Raw genomic sequence first — 17,231 nt, 5'->3', positions numbered from 1 at the left:
CAGATTTATTGTAGGAGCTGTGTAAGCTGTAGCAAAGAAATGTTTTTCTGTAAAGGTTATTATACTGTTGCTGATACTTTAGAGCAGAGAGGAAGTTCTGAGTTCAGATCCGCTTTAATCCTTACTCGCTAGCAAGCTGCTTCTGTGTGGACAGATCACAGACAAATCATTTCAGCCCCCAGCCTGTGTTTCATGACTCTACAAGCAAGGGTAGGGGGCAGAGGCAGGAGGGTAAGCAACACTGTGTGTGTAGTTACTTATCTTAGCAGCTAAGCTTTGCTGGAGGCTAGAGCTTGTATTTTACATACTGGAAGTTTTGAATCAGGATTATTATCACAGCACGGTGGAGTAGTGGTTACCTCCCTCACCTTGCAGTGCTGGGTCCCCAGTTTGAATCTCAGCCAGGTCAACATCTGCAAGGAGTTTGTATGTTCTGTAAGGGTTTCCTCTGGGCACCCAGGTTTCCTCTCACATCCCAAAAACATACAGATAAGTTAAAATTGGCTTCCCCCTACAAAAATTGGCCCTAGACTATGATTCATGCACTACACTATACATAGACATATGACTATGGTAGGATTAGATTGTGGCCCCTCTGAGGGACAGTTAGTGACAAGACATTATACTCTGTACAGCGCTGCGTAATATGTTGATGCTATATAAATACTACAATAAATATATAAATAAAATGCAGCAACTCACAGCACGAGCCTGCGTTTTAATTTTCGGTTTTGACTATAGATGGTCTTCAACACTTTATTCTTATCTTGCCATACTACAGGCAGCCACATAATAAAACAATAAATGCTTTGCCTAGAGAGAAACTTTACATTTTTTAAAGCAATTAATCAGCAAAACTACAAATCAGCAATTAAAAAAACGTGTAAATATTTTTCTCTGTTTCTTCCTTTAGAGCATAAATATGTCCAGTCTAATGGAACTTAAAAGCACCGTTATGAGGCAAGTGCAGAATCGGCCATCATTCCGGAGAAGGGCAGAAGCAGCGACATCAGAGACCAGCAAAGCTGCAAGTCCTGTCAGGTAAGCATGCTGCTGTTAGATGTGAGCAGATGTATGAGGTGAAACATCAGGTGTACATATAAAGGACTAAGCTTCCACCAAGTGGTCTGCAAGAAATAAGTCACAAGTGACATGTACACTCTCTGTCATAAAATACTCCTGTCATCCCTGGCTTGTCAAGCTGCCCACTTGTGTCAAGACGGCCGATAGCATCAAGATATCAGCAAAGGCTCAGGGGATTGACCATGGCGGCTGTGAGGGATTCACTAAGTTACATGTGTTTGGAATTGGAAATGTTCTTTTTATAGAGATAGGAGAAATATAAGTCAGTAAGACAATACTTGTGAAGAGAATGCAGAGGTAAAATACAGTGCCATCTGTGTCCAATATATTACAAAATGCAACATCATCCACTTCCAGAGCCGAGAGAATATTGTTTTGTCTTGATTTCGATTAACACAATTTGTTACATTTTGCATGTGATGTTGCCACACAGTTTCAACTCCTTTTTAATATGTTGTTTGAATATCATTTGGATTATTTATTTTTGTCAGAGGTTGGATATTTTTGGGCTCTTTTATAATCTAAAGGAAAAAAGACTTATTTCCTTTGTCAGCTACAAGTAGTGAACATTAGCAGCAGTGCTGAAACTGAGCTGCACACATAGTAAAAGCAGAGAGAGCTGAGAAGTAATCACTAGAAATATTTTAATATATAAATACAGCAGTTATGCAATGGCAGTTTTCAGAGCAGATAAACTGTACTTTGGAAACTTTTAATTTGTAAATACACAATGTTACTTGTGCACAAAAGCAAATATGGTAACTGTATAGGTAATACAAAGTAGGAAAACCCATTGCTTTGAATGTTATTTCAGAGTTTTATTCCACTTTCACAGAGGGAGATCTTGCTTGCTTGGTAGTTGGAAACGGCCATTATTTCACACAATGCAATGAGGTTCACAGACCGCAAACTGTCTTGACAATGGCCATGACATCACACTGCAAGACGGCAACACAGGACCTGGGTCTGGTGGTAGTGTGCTGGTGCCTGCAGCCAAGAGTGCTCTGTGCATGTGCATGACGGCACAATGACGTCATTGTGCCATTGTGCATATGCGCAGAGCAGTCCTGGCTGCAGGCACCTGCACACTACGGCCTGACCAGGGTGACTAGGAATAAACTGCGGGGGCAATTTAGGTGAGAAAGAAGGGGACAAAGTAGAACGGGGGGAGCGGTGGGCATCAGGACTACCTCTAATACATACCTGATTTTTAAAGGGAACCTTAACTGAGAGGGATATGGATATTTCCTTTTAAACCATATCAGTTGCCTGGCAGTCCTGCTGATCTCTTTGGTTGCAATTGTGGCTGAATCACACACCTGAAACAAGCATGCCGTTAATCCAGTCTGACTTGAGTCAGAGCACCTGATCTGCATGCTTGTTCAGGGGCTATGGCTAAAAGAGAAAAGAGACACAGGATCAGCAGGAGAGCCAGGCAACTGGTATTGTTTCAAAAGGAAAAATCCATATCCTTCTCAGTTTAGGTTCCCTTTAATAATGGTTTCAACTCTGGTATCCTTTAAAGAGAACCCGAGGTGGATTTTTAAAATCCTAATAGGACACAGTGGCATGTTCTGTGCACAATGACATGCCTCTGTGTCCTTCTGCTGCTGCCGCCAGTCCCCCAGGCTCTGCTGTCTCCCCTGAAAATAGTGCCAGGCTATTGACAATCTGCTTGTCGCTGGTCTTCCGTTTTTACCGTCAGCTTGTCAATCAGTATCTCCTCTATTACATGGCTCCCCCCACCGCTCCCCGCCTCCGCTGGCTTCCTCCAATCGGAAGCTAACCCAGGACCCAAGTAGTAGATCAGATTAACCCTGTGTTTTGGAACTTTTTCGATGCAAGAAATCATTTTATTGGAGTATTTTGCATTTTTTGATATAATAAAGATTGGACATTGATATATGTATGTGGTTTCTCACAATCCTTATCCTCTTATCAACACACACCCCACATATCGTGAACCCGCCTTCAAAGCCTGGCATTATGTTTACTCTCAAGTAAATGCAAATATTTATGCTGAAGTACTTCTTCGTGTGGCCCTTGTTAAATATAGGGCAGTCTGCATTCAGAGAGCCATGCAGCACTACAGTTAAGGAAATAATTATTTGACCCCTCACTGATTTTGTAAGTTTGTCCAATGACAAAGAAATGAAAAGTCTCAGAACAGTATCATTTCAATGGTAGGTTTATTTTAACAGTGGCAGATAGCACATCAAAAGGAAAATCGAAAAAATAACCTTAAATAAAAGATAGCAACTGATTTGCATTTTATTGAGTGAAATACGTTTTTGAACCCTCTGACAATAAAAGACTTAATACTTAGTGGAAAAACCCTTGTTTGCAAGCACAGAGGTCAAACGTTTCTTGTAATTGATGACCAAGTTTGCACACATTTTAGGAGGAATGTTGGTCCACTCCTCTTTGCAGATCATCTCTAAATCCCTAAGGTTTCGAGGCTGTCTCTGTGCAACTCTGAGCTTGAGCTCCCTCCATAGGTTTTCTATTGGATTAAGGTCCGGAGACTGACTAGGCCACTCCATGACCTTAATGTGCTTCTTCTTGAGCCACTCCTTTGTTGCCTTTGCTGTATGTTTTGGGTCATTGTCGTGCTGGAACACCTATCCACGACCCATTTTCAGTTTCCTGGCAGAGGGAAGGAGGTTGTCGTTCAGGATTTCACGATACATGGCTCCGTCCATTTTCCCGTTAATGCGATTAAGTTGTCCTGTGCCCTTAGCAGAAAAACACCCCCAAAGCAAACTGTTTCCACTCCCATGCTTGACGGTGGGGACGGTGTTTTGGGGGTCATAGGCAGCATTTTTCTTCCTCCAAACACAGCGAGTTGAGTTAATGCCAAAGAGCTCTATTTTGGTCTCATCAGACCACAGCACCTTCTCCCAGTCACTCACAGAATCATTCAGGTGTTCATTGGCAAACTTCAGATGGGCCTGCACATGTGCCTTCTTGAGCAGGGGGACCTTGCAAGCCCTGCAGGATTTTAATCCATTGCGGTGTAATGTGTTTCCAATGGTTTTCTTGGTGACTGTGGTCCCTGCTAATTTTAGGTCATTCACTAACTCCTCCCTTGTAGTTCTAGGATGCTTTTTCACCTTTCTCAGAACCTATGACACCCCACGAGGTGAGATCTTGCGTGGAGCCCCAGAGCGAGGTCGATTGATGGTCATTTTGCGCTCCTTCCATTTTCGAACAATCACACCAACAGTTGTCACCTTCTCTCCCAGCTTCTTGCTAATGGTTTTGTAGCCCATTCCAGCCTTGTGCAGGTCTACAATTTTGTCTCTGACATCCTTGGACAGCTCTTTGGTCTTTCCCATGTTGGAGAGTTTGGAGTCTGCTTGATTGATTGATTCTGTGGACAGGTGTCTTTTATACAGGTGAATAGTTAAGACAGGTGTCCTTAATGAGGGTGACTAATTGAGTAGAAGTGTTATTTCACTCAATGAAATGCAAATCAGTTGCTATCTTTTATTTAAAGGAGTTATCCGGGAAGTTTTAATAAAATGAACGCTACTTACCGGGGGCTTCCTCCAGCCCGAAGCTCCCAGGACCTCCCTCGCCGCATCTCTGCTCTCAGCCGTTCGCCGGAGCTCCGACCCGGTCCCCGGCGATGGCGTCAGAGCGACCTGGAGGTCGCTCTGTACTGCGCCTGCGCGATCGGCGCTGTCAATCACTGACACGTGGGCCGGAGCGGACTGCGCAGGCGCAGTAGTTCTGCGCCTGCGCAGTCCGCTCCGGCCCGCGTGTCGGTGATTGACAGCGCCGATCGCGCAGGCGCAGTACAGAGCGACCTCCAGGTCGCTCTGATGTCATCGCCGGGGACCGGGTCGGAGCTCCGGCGAAAGGCTGAGAGCAGAGATGCGGCGAGGGAGGTCCTGGGAGCTTCGGGCTGGAGGAAGCCCCCGGTAAGTAGCGTTCATTTTATTAAAACTGCCCGGATAACTTCTTTAAGGTTATTTTTTCGATTTTCCTTTTGATGTGCTATCTGCCACTGTTAAAATAAACCTACCATTGAAATGATACTGTTCTGAGACTTTTCATTTTTTTGGCCTCAATTCACTAAACTTATCTCCTGTCTTTAATAACTCTTCTAGAGTTGTTACCATGGTGATAAGGCATGTAGTATTCAGGAAACATTTTACCTCAGGCAAGCCTAAAGTTAACTCTTCTGTCTTTAAATTAACTCTCCAATCCTTAAAATAACTCCAGAGTTAAAGACAGGCTGTTAATTAGCTGCATGTGAAAATAACTACAGAGGAGGTAAATTAACTACAGAGGTGGTAAATTAACTACAGAGGAGGTAAATTAACTACAGGAGAGGTAACTTAAGGAATGAAGAGGTAAGATAACTCTCTCACGTGTGGAGGTAAGTTTTCTCTTGCCTTATTACCTCTAGCATGATCTTAGTGAATTGAGGCCTTTGTCATTGGACAATCTTACAAAATCAGTGAGGGGTCAAATAATTATTTCCTCCACTGTATGTATATATATATATATATATATATATATATATGTATATATATATATATATGTATATATATATATATATGTATATATATATATATGTATATATATATATATATATATATATATATATATATATATATATATATATATATATATATATATATGTAAATAAACCATTTTACCCAGTGACTTAAAATCAAAGAGTGCCGCACCACATTCATTACTGATGTATAGTCTTGGGAATTACGGGGGTGTTAAACATATAGTATTCTGGCATTAAACGTTTTTAAACTCATCAAATGTCAACTTCTCGGCTTTTCACTGAACAAGCTACACACACAGTAATATGTCTTTATGGAGTTTCTACATCTCAGATTCCTCCTATGTGTACGATCGTTAACATTGACAAACATACGGTTCAAAATATACAGTATATAACAGAAATCTGTAATTAATACACAGTATTATGATAATGATGATAATAGTAATAGATAATGTACAGTCAGTTTCATAAATATTGGGACATCTACACAATTCTAACATTTTAGGCTCTATATACCACCGCAATGGATTTAAAATGAAACAAACATGATGTGCTTTAACTGCAGACTGTCAGCTTTAATTTTAGGGTATTTACGTGCAAGTAAGGTTAATGGTGTAGGAATTACAACAGATTGCATATGTGCCTCCCACTTGTTAAAGGATACATCTGGAGTGTTTTAAAAAAAAAAGCAGATCTCCTTATCTGAGGCTTCCTCTAGCCCCTGGCAGCTTATATGTCACTACACTCCCAACCGGTGTCCCAGGGTCCCCTCTGTTGCAGCAGCTATCCTGGCGAGGTTGGCAGCCTTTGCTCCCGGCTACGCGAGCGTGATTGCAGGCACAGAGGCTTGCCAGGTCGGCTGCTGCAGTGGAAGGGCTATCGGCTGGGAGTGGAGCTGCGGCAAGGGACACATAAGCTGCCAGGGGCTGGAGGAAGCCCCAGGTAAGCAGATCTGCTTTTTTTAAACAACCCAGATGTATCTTTTAAGGGAAGAAAATGAATGGGACAATTGGCTTCTCAAGAGTTCCATGGCCAAATGTGTGCTATAACCTTATTATCACAATTACAATAAACAGATAAAAGTTCCAGAGTTTATTGCAAGTGTGCTATTTGCATTTGGAATCTGTTGCTGTCAACTCTTAAGATGAGATCCAAAGAGCTGTCACTCTCAGTGAAGCAAGCCATCATTAGTCTGAAAAAAACAAAACAAACCCATCAGAGAGTTGGCAAAAACATTAGGTGTGGCCAAAACAACTGTTTGGAACATTCTTAAAAAGAAGGAATGCAGTGGTGAGCTCAGTAAAACCAAAAGACCCAGAAGACCTTAGAAAACAACTGTGGTCGATGACCGAAAAATTATTTCCCTAGTGAAGAAAACACCCTTCACAACAGTTGGCCAGGAGGTAGGTGTATGCGTGTTAAAGTCAACAATCAAGAGAAGACTTAACCAGAGTGAATACAAAGGTTACACCACAATATGTTACACTATTGGTTAGCCTCAAAGGATACACCATTGGTTAGCCTCAGAACCAGGAAGGCCAGATTAGTGTTTGCCAAACAACATCTGAAAAAGCCTTCACAGTTCTGGAACAACATCCTATCGACAGAAGAGACCAATATCAACTTGTATCAAAGTGATGGGAAGAGAAGAGTATGGAGAAGGAAAGGAACTGCTCATGATCCTAAGCATACCACCTAATCAGTGAAGCATGGTGGTGGTAGTGTCATGGCTTGGGCATATATGGCTGCCAATGGATCTGGTTCTCTTGTATTTGATGATGTGACTGCTGACAAAAGCAGCAGGATGAATTCAGAAGAGTTTCGGGCAATATTATTATCTGCTCATATTCAGCCAAATGAACTCAGAACTCATTGGACGGCGCTTCACAGTGCAGATGGACAATGACTCAAAGCATACTGCAGAAGCAACCAAAGAGTTTTTGAAGGTAAAGAAGTGGAATGTTCTGCAATGGCCAAGTCAATCACCTGTACTGATTGGATATAAATACCCTCAAATTAAAGCTGACAGTCTGCAATTAAAGCACACCCTGGTTGATTCATTTTTAAAAACATTGTGGTTGTGTATAGAGCCAAAAATGTTAGAATTGTGTTGATGTCCCAATATTTATGGACCTGACTGTATGTGCCAATAACGTTTCCATATATTTGTAATTGTTCCACAATTCCTTTTTATTACTGGTTACTTTGGTGGTTTTTAAGGGACCCTGGTTTGAGTTTAGTGTGTTATTATTGCCCTGAGCACAAAGTTCCAATTCATATAAATATTCATATACAGTATATTTACAACTATATAATCATTTTCAGTAGTGCATGTTTGTATAGACACTAGTGTTGGGCGAACAGTGTTCGCCACTGTTCGGGTTCTGCAGAACATCACCCTGTTCGGGTGATGTTCGAGTTCGGCCGAACACCTGACGGTGCTCGGCCAAACCGTTCGGCCACATGGCCGAACTAAGAGCGCATGGCCGAACGTTCCCCGAACGTTCGGCTAGCGCTGTGATTGGCCGAACGGGTCACGTGGTTCGGCCCGAACGCGCTCTGATTGGCCGAACGGTCACGTGGTTCGGGTAAATAAATACCCGAACCACGTCATATCTCCGCCATTTGTCTGTGGGTTTAGCTTTGGGTAGGCAGGCAGGGTAGTTCGCTCTCCAGCCACGCTAGCCAGGGTCCCCCCCAGTCATTGTGTGTCACTGCTGGGAACAGTAGTACACCGCTCGCTCAGCCACACTATATATAGCATTGTTTACTGCCACTGTGTACCTCGCTCAGCCACGCTATATATATAGCATTGTGTTTTCTGACACTCTGTGTACACGGCTTAGCCTGACTAATATAGCATTGTGTGTACTGCCACTGTGCACCTCGCTCAGCCACGCTATATATAGCATTGTGTGTACTGCCACTGTGCACCTCGCTCAGCCACGCTATATATAGCATTGTGTGTACTGCCACTGTGCACCTCGCTTAGCCACGCTATATATATAGCATTGTGTTTTCTGACACTCTGTGTACACGGCTTAGCCTGACTAATATAGCATTGTGTGTACTGCCACTTTGCACCTCGCTCAGCCACGCTATATATAGCATTGTGTGTACTGCCACTGTGCACCTCGCTCAGCCACGCTATATATAGCATTGTGTGTACTGCCACTGTGCACCTCGCTCAGCCACGCTATATATAGCATTGTGTGTACTGCCACTGTGCACCTCGCTCAGCCACGCTATATATATAGCATTGTGTTTTCTGACACTCTGTGTACACGGCTTAGCCTGACTAATATAGCATTGTGTGTACTGCCACTGTGCACCTCGCTCAGCCACGCTATATATAGCATTGTGTGTACTGCCACTGTGCACCTCGCTCAGCCACGCTATATATAGCATTGTGTGTACTGCCACTGTGCACCTCGCTCAGCCACGCTATATATAGCATTGTGTGTACTGCCACTGTGCACCTCGCTCAGCCACGCTATATATATAGCATTGTGTTTTCTGACACTCTGTGTACACGGCTTAGCCTGACTAATATAGCATTGTGTGTACTGCCACTGTGCACCTCGCTCAGCCACGCTATATATAGCATTGTGTGTACTGCCACTGTGCACCTCGCTCAGCCACGCTGTATATAGCATTGTGTGTACTGCCACTGTGCACCTCGCTCAGCCACGCTATATATAGCATTGTGTTTTCTGACACTCTGTGTACACGGCTTAGCCTGACTAATATAGCATTGTGTGTACTGCCACTGTGCACCTCGCTCAGCCACGCTGTATATAGCATTGTGTGTACTGCCACTGTGCACCTCGCTCAGCCACGCTATATATAGCATTGTGTTTTCTGACACTCTGTGTACACGGCTTAGCCTGACTAATATAGCATTGTGTGTACTGCCACTGTGCACCTCGCTCAGCCACGCTATATATAGCATTGTGTTTACTGCCACTCTGTGTACACCGCTCAGCCAGACTATATACCGTTGTTTACTGACACTCTGTGTACACCGCTCAGCCAGACTATATACCATTGTTTACTGACACTCTGTGTACACGGCTCAGCCTGACTATAAAGCATTGTGTGTACTGCCACTGTGCACCTCGCTCAGCCACGCTATATATAGCATTGTGTTTTCTGACACTCTGTGTACACGGCTTAGCCTGACTAATATAGCATTGTGTGTACTGCCACTGTGCACCTCGCTCAGCCACGCTATATATAGCATTGTGTGTACTGCCACTGTGCACCTCGCTCAGCCACGCTATATATAGCATTGTGTGTACTGCCACTGTGCACCTCGCTCAGCCACGCTATATATAGCATTGTGTGTACTGCCACTGTGCACCTCGCTCAGCCACGCTATATATATAGCATTGTGTTTTCTGACACTCTGTGTACACGGCTTAGCCAGACTATATAGCATTGTGTGTACTGCCACTCTGTGTACACCGCTCAGCCAGACTATATAGCATTGTGTTTACTTCCACTCTGTGTCTGCTGGGCCTGGGAACAGTAGTACACCGCTCACCCGCCACTGTATAGCATTGTGCTCTGTGTCGCTGCTGGGAATAGTGGTACTGTATAGCATTTCTGTGCTGCCACTGTACTGCTGCCAGTCAGCGTGTACTGTAAGGATAAGTGAAATGAGGAAGAAATCCGGTGAAAGAGGAAGGGGCAAGGGAAGAGGTGTTTCCCCTGACGGTTCACGTACAGGCCACAGGGGAGCACCCAAGAAAACCCACTCAATACCGCCCATGTTGTCCAGGACAACAACCCTCACAAATCCAAAAGAACAGGACCAGATAATTACTTGGATGACCTCTCAAGCGTCCAGCAGTGGGTTAAGCAGCACCAGCACATCACGCACGAGGTCCGAGTCCTCAGCCAGTTACAAGGAGCCAGTGGGCACAAAGCTGACACAACCGGCAGCGACACCACGCACACAACTGCCAGATAACCAGTCCTATGAATTACCTCAGGACACAATGGGGTATTCGCAGGAGCTATTCCCAGCCCAACAAACTTCCACCTATGAAAGGTCAATGGAGGAACAGCCAGAAATGTTGTGCCCGGATTCACAACCATTAACTGTGGGAAATGCACCGCGCACTGAAATACAAGGCGAGTCCGAGGAGGACTCGGAAACCCAAATCCCAGAGCAAGTTGGGCAGGAGGGGTTGCAATTGCAGGAGGTCGGCCGACAAGATCTGGAAGACGACGTTGGAGTGAGCTGCGCAGAGGTTGTTCTGGGGAGCTCTACTCCACGGCGGCGGCCCCCCACAATGACATATGACGAGTTTGAGGAGATGGAAGAGGAGGGTATGGACAATGTGGACAGAGACCCAGATTTTATTTGTGAACGAGAACATCGCCGTCGTAGCAGCAGCACAGATGAGTCTGTTGAAGAACCCACTGCTGCACGAGTTCGCCTTGTGCCACAAGGTAGGCGGCGCGCAATTTCAGGCACCACAAGCGTGGAAGTTAGAGTGAGAGGCAAAAGAGGAGGAAACAGAAATCGCCAGCAAGGAGGCAGGTGCTCCAAAGTCTGGGCTTTCTTTGAAGACTGCACTGAGGATGTTACCATGGCGATTTGCAAGGTGTGCAAGACTCGCCTGAGCAGGGGGAAAAGTATTAACAACCTCTCCACCACCAGCATGAGCCGCCACATGCTATCCAAACATCCCACTCTGTGGGCAAACGCGGCAGGACAGGGTACCAGCAACACTGCCTCCCTTGGGTTCACCAGACTCACCACCAGACCCGCCTCAGCAGCAGCAGTAGCCCAGCCATTGCGTGGTTCACAACATTCACAAACATCAGACGACGCTGACACTGTCACTTTCCGGAGTAGTGCTCTTGAGGTCTCCCAGTGTTCATCAAACACAACAACCAACAGCCCTTCCGTGTGCAGCGCTACGGTTCAGTTGTCTGTGTCGGAGATGTTTGAGCGCAAGAGGAAATTGCCAGCAAATGACCCCCGGGCCGTGGCAGTAACAGCCAGCATAGCCAAGCTTCTGGCCTGCGAAATGCTGCCATATCGAGTGGTGGAGACAAACAGCTTCAAGGGCATGATGTCAGTGGCCATCCCACGTTACGTGGTTCCCAGCCGCTACCACTTTGCGCGCTCTGCAGTGCCTGAGTTGCATGAGCACGTGGTCAGCAAAATAACCCGAAGCTTGAAGAATGCCGTTGCCTGCAAGGTTCACCTCACCACTGACACCTGGACGAGTGCGTTCGGCCAGGGTCGATACATCTCCCTTACCGCGCACTGGGTGAACCTTGTGGAGCCTGGCAGCGATTCCTCACCTGCTACGGCGCGGGTGTTGCCCACGCCGCAAACAGCTGCACCGCCGTCCCTCCCACTGGATAACAACAGCAGCACCTACCTCTCTGACTCCTTCTCCTCCAACGCATCTCAAAGCTGTACCTCTTTCGGAAACGCTAACCCAGCAGCAGTAGGATCGTGGAAGCAGTGCAGCACAGCTGTTGGCATGCGTCAGCAAGCGTTGCTGAAGCTGATCTGCCTTGGGGATAAGCAGCACACAGGGGAGGAAATTTGGAGGGGAATAAAGGAACAGACGGATTTGTGGCTGGCACCGCTGGACCTGAAACCGGGCATGGTTGTGTGTGATAATGGGAGTAATCTCATTCGCGCTTTAAGGTTGGCTAAGCTGACACACATCCCTTGCCTGGCGCACGTGATGAACCTAGTAGTTCAGCGGTTCCTGAGGACATACCCAGGCGTGGCCGATCTTCTGTTGAAGGTGCGTCGAGTGGCCAAACATTGTAGAAATTCCAGTACTGCTTCGGGGGCACTCGCCAAGATGCAGGAGCGCTTCAATCTCCCCCACCATCGCTTGCTGTGTGATGTCCCTACGCGCTGGAATTCTACGCTGCACATGCTAGCACGCTTTTGTGAGCAGAAGAGTGCAGTGGTCCAGTACATGACGGCGCAGTACCGAGGCGCATCCGGACAGCTGCCAAGCTTCTGTGGATCCGATTGGGCCAACATGTTGGACCTCTGCCAAGTCCTCCAAAATTTTGAGCAATCCACGTTGCTTGTGAGCAGTGACAACTCTTCAGTCAGCATTACCATACCACTGCTGTGTTTACTGAAGAGGTCGATGTTAAAAATCAAGGAAACAGCTGTCATGATGCAACTGGGGGAATCTGAAGGAGAAAACGATCAGCGTGATGGTACCAACATCAGGCCATCCGCCTCAGGGAACGCTGGCCCCAGCAGCTATGACGAAGAAGAGGAGGAGGAACAGCTGGAGTTGGAGCAGGAATTTCATGCCACCACTGACGAGGGCCAGAGCGGTGCACGTTGGACTTCCACAATTCAACGCGAATGGTCAGCAGAAGCAGACCAGGAGGAAGGTGACGACTATGATGCATCACAACAACTATCACAACGCTCACAAGAGGATGATGAGGATTCTGGTAGGACTCTGGCACACATGGCTCAATTCATGCTAGACTGCATTGAACGTGACCCACGCATTGTGCGCATTCTGGACAACACCAATTACTGGGTTTATACCCTTCTGGATCCACGGTACAAACACAATGTTCCAAAACTGCTTGAAGAAAGAGTCAGACAGGTCAAAATGGAAGAATACCAGCAGGCCCTTGTGGAGACTTTAGAGAGGAGATTGACATCCTCCCCCTCCTCTAGCCAGTTGTACGCAGACAGACTGACTTCCGCAAACCCAGGACGACCAGGAGGGCAGCAAACAACGCAAGCCGCAGCTAGTACCCAAAAGGGAACGGTATCGGCAGTGTCCTTGGAGTGGGAAAATTTTCTGACACCCATGCAGCAGCAGCCCACTGAACAGCAAGCGTGCAGATCCACCTCCAACACCGATCGCCTGGAGAAGATGGTCAAGGACTACATGTCAGATGACGTAGCTGTGTCGAACAATCCATCTGCACCCTTCAACTATTGGGTATCGAAGCTAGACACCTGGCACGAACTGGCAATGTACGCAATAGAGGTGCTGGCTTGCCCGGCAGCCAGCGTTATGTCGGAACACTGTTTCAGTGCTGCCGGAGGCATCGTCACAGATCGGCGTATCCGCCTCTCTACAGAAAATGCAGACCGTCTGACTCAAATTAAAATGAATCAATCCTGGATTGGAAATGACTACGCAACACTCCAGGACCCCAACCAAGTAACATGACCAATGAACATCTGGGATGGTGTAGCGTTTCCGGTCCCTGTTTATTGAACCTCTCATCTGTATTACATTTATGACTGCATGGCGGCAAAAAGCATTGCTGCTATATCCGCACGCTTTTTGTCCTCATGCAAGGCCTGGGTTGTTGTGTCTCAAAAACCGTGGCCTTCTCCTCCTGCGCCTGCTCCTGTTCCATCACGTCTGCTGCTGCTGGGTTAGCGTTGCCGCGTGGTCCCTGTTTATTGAACCACTTATCTTTATTACATTTATGACTGCATGGCGGTACAAAGCATGCTATCCGCACGCTTCTTGCCCTCATGCAAGGCCTGGGTTGTTGTGTCTCACAAAGCGTGGCCTTCTCCTCCTGCGCCTCCTCCTGTTCCATCACGTCTGCTGCTGCTGGGTTAGCGTTGCCGCGTGGTCCCTGTTTATTGAACCACTTATCTTTATTACATTTATGACTGCATGGCGGTACAAAGCATGCTATCCACACGCTTCTTGCCCTCATGCAAGGCCTGGGTTGTTGTGTCTCACAAAGCGTGGCCTTCTCCTCCTGCGCCTCCTCCTGTTCCATCACGTGTGCTGCTGCTGCTGCTGCTGGGTTAGCGTTGCCGGTCCTTGTTTATGGAACCTCTTATCTTTATTACATTTATGACTGCATGGCGGTACAAAGCATGCTATCCGCACGCTTCTTGCCCTCATGCAAGGCCGGGGTTGTTGTGTCTCACAAAGCGTGGCCTTCTCCTCCTGCGCCTCCTCCTGTTCCATCACGTGTGCTGCTGCTGGGTTAGCGTTACCGGTCCCTTTTCCTGGAACCTCTTATATGTATTACATTTATGACTGCATGCCGACAAGAAACATGTTACCTGTGCAAAGAAAACAGACATTTCCCGCATTTAAAAGACAGTTTTCCCTTTGAAACTTTAAAATCGATTTTCTCAAAAACTATAAGCTCTTTTTGCTAATTTTTTTTCCTCTTGTACCCACTCCCAAGGTGCACATACCCTGTAAATTTGGGGTATGTAGCATGTAAGGAGGCTTTACAAACCACAAAAGTTCGGGTCCCCATTGACTTCCATTATGTTCGGAGTTCGGGTCGAACACCCGAACATCGCGGCCATGTTCGGCCTGTTCGGCCCGAACCCGAACATCTAGATGTTCGCCCACCTTCCGATCACTAATCTTTGTATAACTACCTGCCTGTGATTAGAAGCTATTCATCACAATTTTTATTATGATAAAGTCCTTGTGATTTGTATAATCTGCTTGCTGTTGGTAATATCAGACAATATTTGGTAAATTCTATGTGTCATTGGTAATATCTGCACATTGCTGGTATTCTCTACTTGTCTTTGGTAATATCTGCATTACCTTGTGTGGTTTTATTTAATAAGAAGTGTGATTTGAGGGGTGTGGCCTGTGTTAAGGGGTGGAGTTTAGGGCACTAGAGCTTATGTGCCTATAGGCTCCTGAGCTGTAAATCCGACCCTGGGTGGAAACAAGCTATGTGGTGATACTTCAGGATAGACTGACTAGCCATCTTCATTCCCAGTGTTGAGGGTAAATGTTTTAGAGGCTGAAGTGCCAGAGGCACATTTTCACAAATATGGGGGCAAACATCAGAAAACTACGAGATTTATACAGTATTGGAATATGTAATCACCAGAAATCCATTATAAAGTCTACCATAGAGGAAACCCCAATCAATACACTCTGGTGGCCGACATTCTTGCATCAAAATGGCAGCCAGTAGTTATGGTGTAAAAGGCTCTTGTTTTTGATGATTTGAGGGTGTGGCTAGGGCACTGTATGTTCTTTTAACAGCAGGACTAACTCTTCAAGTTTGAAGTTGTATAGGTTGACCAAAGGAGTCACCCTGGAGAAAAAACACAGAGAAAACGGGAACCCCAATTCCGTAATAAGTAATGGCAAGGATTGTTAAAATTGTGGTGAAGTGAGATACTCACAAATGGAGGTTGCAGACAGGCTACCAACCACTGGAGGCAGGTGGAGATTAATGATCCCGACCCCACTCAGGTGTCCAGGTGAACTGGATGCTGGTTGCACTCTTGGCAAAGAACTCCAAATTGATTGCGATGGTGAGGCTACACGTAACCAAAACAGAACATCCCTCCTAAAGGAGGTTGGGTAGCACAAGGGGGGGAAGAGGCACCCAAAAATTGGTAAGACTGTGTTAAAAACTGCTAAAATAGAAAAAGGTTGAGGTGGCTTACCTCAATGACGACAAATTTGTATATGGAATAAAGACATTTTATTAAACGCATTACTCGTGGGTCCTTGTCCACTTCCTCAGGCCATACAGTGCCAAAAATAAATCAAGCCTGCATTAGAGGCGTACCTCATTTTTAATCATCGGTTTAAAATAACTTTTCAGCACTTTGTAATTGAAAAAATAGCAAAAGTAGGTGAAAAAGTACTGTCAAAATTATTCATTGTAGTTTCTTGCTTCCTGGTGGCTTAAAACCCATTTTATTAACAGTGTCTAGTCCAACTATCAACTTGGAGAAAACTAAGGAGAAAAAGTTATTTGCAAATGGACCCATGTGTGAAGGTAGCCTTAGTGTTACGTGAACTAAACCAACCTTGCCTCCTTTTTATCTCATATTCTGAATTACTCCTTTTTCACTGCTGTTCCGAAATGAGACTTTATGATGCACTTCATTATTCTCCGGAGCACAGCTCGGCAGGGACCGTGATTCATTCACCTGGACTGCTGAATAACATGACTGGACTTGGCAGGAGTCTATTATGAAGTAGACTGGGAACAGATCTGCTTTGCCCCTTTAGGTAAAAATGTAGAATTAAATTGGGTTAGTTACCTTTGGTGGCCGAACTATACCACTGCTTTCGCACATTAATCTGATATACAGTAGGTGTTATGCTGGGAACACACAATGCAGTTTCCTGTTCAATGAGTGATCAGACAGGAAGCTGTAGAGTGTGTACATGTCGAAACTGCTCCGGATCGATAAGGGATCGATTTTCGGATGATAACTTAGCAAAATCAAACCCTTTCTCGATCGAAAACGGATCAGACATGCCGGGAATAATTGCTGATTCCTGCGGATGGGTCAGGAAATTGCATTGTGTGTTCTCAGCATTATATCTGATATATACACTAGGGCCCGTATGCAATTCACTTTTTCTCTTGCGTTTTCTCCTAGGAGATAATTTTTCAACTCTTAAAATAACTTTTCATCAATTTACAATTGAATAAAATACCAAAACGTAATTGAAAAAGTACTATCAAAATTATTTTGAGAACCTTCTTGCTTGCTGGTAGTTTAAAAAGCATTTTATTGTGAAAACATCACCTAGGAGAAAACTCAGGAGAATAAGTTAATTGCATATGGGCCAAGGTGTTATATCTGGTATGCAGTAGGTGTTGTTTCTAGTAT

The 17,231-nt window shown here is 45.5% G+C and overlaps 1 protein-coding gene across 1 annotated transcript in view; it reads left to right on the top strand.

Annotated features, from left to right (window-relative positions):
- LOC137526098 (BAI1-associated protein 3-like) overlaps window positions 1-17,231 on the top strand; it is a 279,756-nt gene that overhangs the window by 121,352 nt on the left and 141,173 nt on the right. Inside the window, exon 2 of the mRNA XM_068247314.1 lies at window positions 914-1,041. Coding sequence (XP_068103415.1) covers window positions 923-1,041 — 119 coding nt within the window. The 5' untranslated portion in view covers window positions 914-922. The remainder of the gene's footprint in view (window positions 1-913; window positions 1,042-17,231) is intronic.

The sequence above is a fragment of the Hyperolius riggenbachi genome, chromosome 7, assembly GCF_040937935.1.
Source record: "Hyperolius riggenbachi isolate aHypRig1 chromosome 7, aHypRig1.pri, whole genome shotgun sequence".
Lineage (NCBI taxonomy): Eukaryota > Metazoa > Chordata > Amphibia > Anura > Hyperoliidae > Hyperolius > Hyperolius riggenbachi.
The sequence above is the reverse complement of the archived record's forward strand: the minus strand, read 5'-3'. Positions and strand labels throughout refer to the sequence as shown.